This window comes from Volvox carteri (assembly GCF_000143455.1).
Source record: "Volvox carteri f. nagariensis unplaced genomic scaffold VOLCAscaffold_5, whole genome shotgun sequence".
Lineage (NCBI taxonomy): Eukaryota > Viridiplantae > Chlorophyta > Chlorophyceae > Chlamydomonadales > Volvocaceae > Volvox > Volvox carteri.
This window is the reverse complement of record NW_003307548.1, coordinates 2,326,386-2,330,247: the sequence shown is the minus strand read 5'-3', so window position 1 is coordinate 2,330,247 and position 3,862 is coordinate 2,326,386. Positions and strand designations below refer to the sequence as shown.

The window sequence follows — 3,862 nt, the reverse complement described above, 5'->3', positions numbered from 1 at the left end:
CTGGCTGCGTGGGGCCCTGGTTTTTGTGTGTGTAGAGGAGGCCCCCGAGTAGAGCCCCTGCCCCCGGTGGTGTTTTCTTTTTGTTCTGGTTTTGGCGGTCAAGAGGGACGAGAGCGCGTGAATAGGCAGGCCAGGCGAAGTGGCGCCTTTCGTGCGGCTCTCGCATAGATCGGTTCGCAGTCTTCTGCGCCGCTGTGTTGCCTAGCCAGGGGCTGGGAGAGTGTCCCGGTTGGCGTGAGTGAGGGATCGAGGCGCGCGCGGAGGAACAGACGGACGTAGAGCCGCGCGCCCATCCCTGCGCTGTGTTTCGGCCCGGTCAGGGCCCCCGGTGCTCGTCCTTTATCGGGCGAGCCGCCCACAGTGTAACACCCCATCAACAACAACAACAACAACAACAACAACAACAACAACAACGATAACAGCAACAACAGCATCCGCAACCACGCTGCAGCAGCGGCACTAAACGCCGGCGGCGGCGGCGTGGAGCCCAGTTACACACCGAATTCGTCCACGCCAAGATCCGGTTCCGTCGGCAATGCACAGGTCAGGTACAGCTCCGCCGGCGGCGGCGCTACTGGCGGCACCGCCGCCGTCGCCGCCGCTGCCGGCGGTGGTGGCGATGACTTGTACTCCTTTGAAGCCACAGGTTCGGGACGGTCGGTGATGGAGTACCAAGCCATGACGTCAGCGCTGCCGCCGCCGTCGCCACGCCGCCGCCGCCACGACGGCGACGGCGGTGCCCGCGGGCTCAGAGGGCATCGCGGGGTTTACAGCACACGCGGACGATAACACGATACGGCAGGTGGGGGCTGGGAGGGAGGTGGTCGATTGCTGCGGGGTGTGTGGGGGGCGGCCAGTAGGTGGGGGTGGGGGGTGGGGGTAGTCGGGGGGAGGGGGAGGGGGAGGGGATGATGGTGTCACCGGCGCTGAGAGCGGCGCTGCGACAGGCCAAGCTTCGATCACGCTGCTCGCAGTCCGTTTCGCAATTCGATTCTCAGTCGCAGCTACAGCTCCCGCAGCAGCAGGAACGGACCCGTGGGTCGTTTCTGCTACAGCCCAACACGCTCGTGTCTTCCTCTGTAGCGTCGTCCGCCGCAACCTCGGCTGTAGTCGTCACCATTGGCACCAATGTGCCGTCAGCTGGAGTGAATTACGGGCTACAGTCGCAACAGCCGCCGCCGCTGCCGTCGCGGGCCAGCCTGGCGGCGGCGCTGGCGCACACAGGCGACGGCTCGCTCAGCGCCGCATCCTGGCTACAGCCACCACCGCCGGTGACGCCGCCGCCACCGTCGCGAAACAGCGTCCCGCAGCAGCAGCGGGCGGAGCAGCAGCAGATGTTGACTCAACAGCTATCCGAGTCGTACGGATCTGAATCTACCGTATCCACGTTGCAAAACATGTACGGCGGATCTACAGGGCTGAGGCCGCAGCTGCAAGCCGGGACGTGGGGTCAGGAAAGGTCGATGCCGACGCCGACGCCGCCGCCGACGACGACGCAGCAGCAGAGGCAGGCGGAGGTGTTGGCGGCGACGGCAAAAGCGGCGGCTGAGAGGCACCAAAGTCCGACGTCAGCGGAGGTGGCGGCGGCGTTCGCGGCGTACCTGTCGGGAGGTACGGCGGCGGTGGCGGAGGCGGTGGCGGCGGTGGCGGCGGCGGAGAGCGGCTACCGGGTGCTGCTACAGCTGGCAGCCGCCAGGCCCCCCGCGCGCCGGTGATTCCTGTGCAACCACAGTAGCGAAGTGGCTCGCCGCAGCCGCCGCCGTCGCCGTCGCCGCAGCTGCCGTCGCCGTCGCCGCAGCTGCCGTCCCCGTCGCCGCAGCTGCCGTCGCCGTCGCCGCCGCCGCCGCAGCAGCAGCAGCCACCGCCATCACAGGTCGAACCTGCTGCCCCAGGAGGGGGAGGAGGGCGGCCTGGCGTATCCGGCAGTCGTACGACACCGCTGCTGTTGCCGTCGCTGGAGAAGTCGCCAAGTCGCCGAAAAGGTTCACAGCTGGCGGCGACGGCACGTCCTCACTGTACGGCGGCGCCCGTGTAGCCACGGCGGCGGCGCCTTCCGCCGCTGATCGCGCTACTTGGGCGCTACAGGGTGGTGGCGGCAGCCGCCTCAATGACGTGCGTGGCGTGCTGCGTGATGGAAAGGATGGTATCGGAGCGGGATGCCGTGATGTCCGGGAAGCCGAGCCAGAGAGGGTGTCTCTGTCTCCTGGGCTTCGACTCCGCCTCCGCCAGGATCTGGGCGCGGAGACCGCAGCGGCAGCGGAGGCGCGAGGCGGCGGAGGCGAAGGCTCGGAGAAGGGCATTACCCTTGGCGGCGGCGACAGAGGCGACGGAGATGATGAAGACGACGGAGGCAGTGGCGGCGCCGAAGAGGAAGTGGAGCCGAGTGCTGAAGCTCCCGCCGCCGCCGCCGCCGCCGCCGCCACTGCCTCAGCCGCCGCCACGGCTCCCACAACACCCGCCAGTGCGTTCCGCAGCGGCAACCAGTCGGGCAAGTCGTTGGGCGGCGCTGGCAAAGGTAACAAGTTCCGGGAGAAGTACGGCACCAAGGCGGCAGCCATGGGGCTTTGTACGGCACCTGATCGCAGCAGCCGCCCCGCGCAGACGGCACCAGCGACCCTTAGGGCGCAGATGCGCGCGGCGGCAGTGCTGGCGGCAGCGGCGGCGGCAACTCCGGCGCTCGCGTGTTGTCAACCGTCATCGCGGGAAGCGCGGGTCGCATCAGCGGCGACGGCGTTGCGTCGCCGTACGTCCCACGTGGATCAATGTCAGCCCGGTTGCCGTCACCCATGCGGCCCAGAGGGGATTTCGGTAGTTACGGCAGCGGCGGCGGCGGCGGCGGCTGCTTGGCCAGCGGCGGCAGCTTGAGCGAGGGGCTTTTCGCCAGCGGCATGATCGTCCTTGGCGGCAGTGGCGACTCGGCGGAGATGTCCAAGCTGCCGCCAGTGTCGGAAATCCCTATGCCGTACTCGATGTTGGGAACGTACGGCTCCGGCGTTGGCAGTATGCGAGGCCGGCTGGTATGCCCTGTCGTGGAGGAAGACGGAAAGGGAGAGGGAGAGGAGGCAGGCGACGTGCCGCCACCACCGCCGCCGCCGCTGGCGTCTCAGCAGCAGCGGCATCAGACGACACCGCAACAGACGCGATCCGGCAGCGGCGGCGGCGGCGGCGGAGCCGCCGCCAATGTCACGGTTCCCCAATTTGGGTCGCGTGTGTCGTCCGTTGTTCACATTTCCGTACTGAACTGCATGCCTGTTTACCCGCCGCCGCCCCTCCATAACTCCAATCCTTTGCTCGTCTTTCCCCCCTCCCTCTCTCCCTCCCCCGCAGCTCCCTTCAGCATGTGGTCGGGTGCGGCCGTCTCCACCCTCTCCGCCTCCTCACAAACCGTGAGGTCGCTTCCAAGCTGCCATCCAAGTCCTCACGGCGCCGCCAGGGCCCAACACCCGCCCGCCTTGTCGGGCGGCGGCGGCGGCGGATCTCACAGGCAGTTGCTGACGTCAATGTCATCGATCTCGTCCACTGCTACCGCCGCCCCCTCTCCCGCCGCCGTCGCCACGCAGTCGCCGCCAGCGCCGCCGACAACTCCCGTACAGCTATCACCGCCGACAGACGCTGCGGCGGAAGGCGTTACAGCGAGCGGCGATGTACGGGACGGATGCGGCGTCAATCGGGTGCCGCAGCGGCCCTCAGACATCGCGGAGCCGCCGCCGCCGCCATCGGGCCGGGCGCCGGTAGGTGCGGCGGTAATGGCGGCGGCAGCCAGACCAACGAACCAGCTGCCGTACACACCGGTACGACGCAGGTTGAAGCTCCACCCCGTGGGCTTGTCGAAGGCCTTGCGCACCCAGCAAACGTAAGCGGC

At 68.3% G+C, this 3,862-nt stretch overlaps 1 protein-coding gene across 1 annotated transcript in view; it reads left to right on the top strand.

Annotated features, from left to right (window-relative positions):
- Positions 1-3,862, top strand: part of VOLCADRAFT_87516 (uncharacterized protein) — a gene marked incomplete at both ends in the record, with an annotated part of 6,421 nt that overhangs the window by 1,229 nt on the left and 1,330 nt on the right. Inside the window, 7 exons of the mRNA XM_002947242.1 lie at positions 544-646; positions 753-802; positions 975-1,517; positions 2,086-2,743; positions 2,800-3,207; positions 3,328-3,386; positions 3,561-3,853. Coding sequence (XP_002947288.1) covers positions 544-646; positions 753-802; positions 975-1,517; positions 2,086-2,743; positions 2,800-3,207; positions 3,328-3,386; positions 3,561-3,853 — 2,114 coding nt within the window. The remainder of the gene's footprint in view (positions 1-543; positions 647-752; positions 803-974; positions 1,518-2,085; positions 2,744-2,799; positions 3,208-3,327; positions 3,387-3,560; positions 3,854-3,862) is intronic.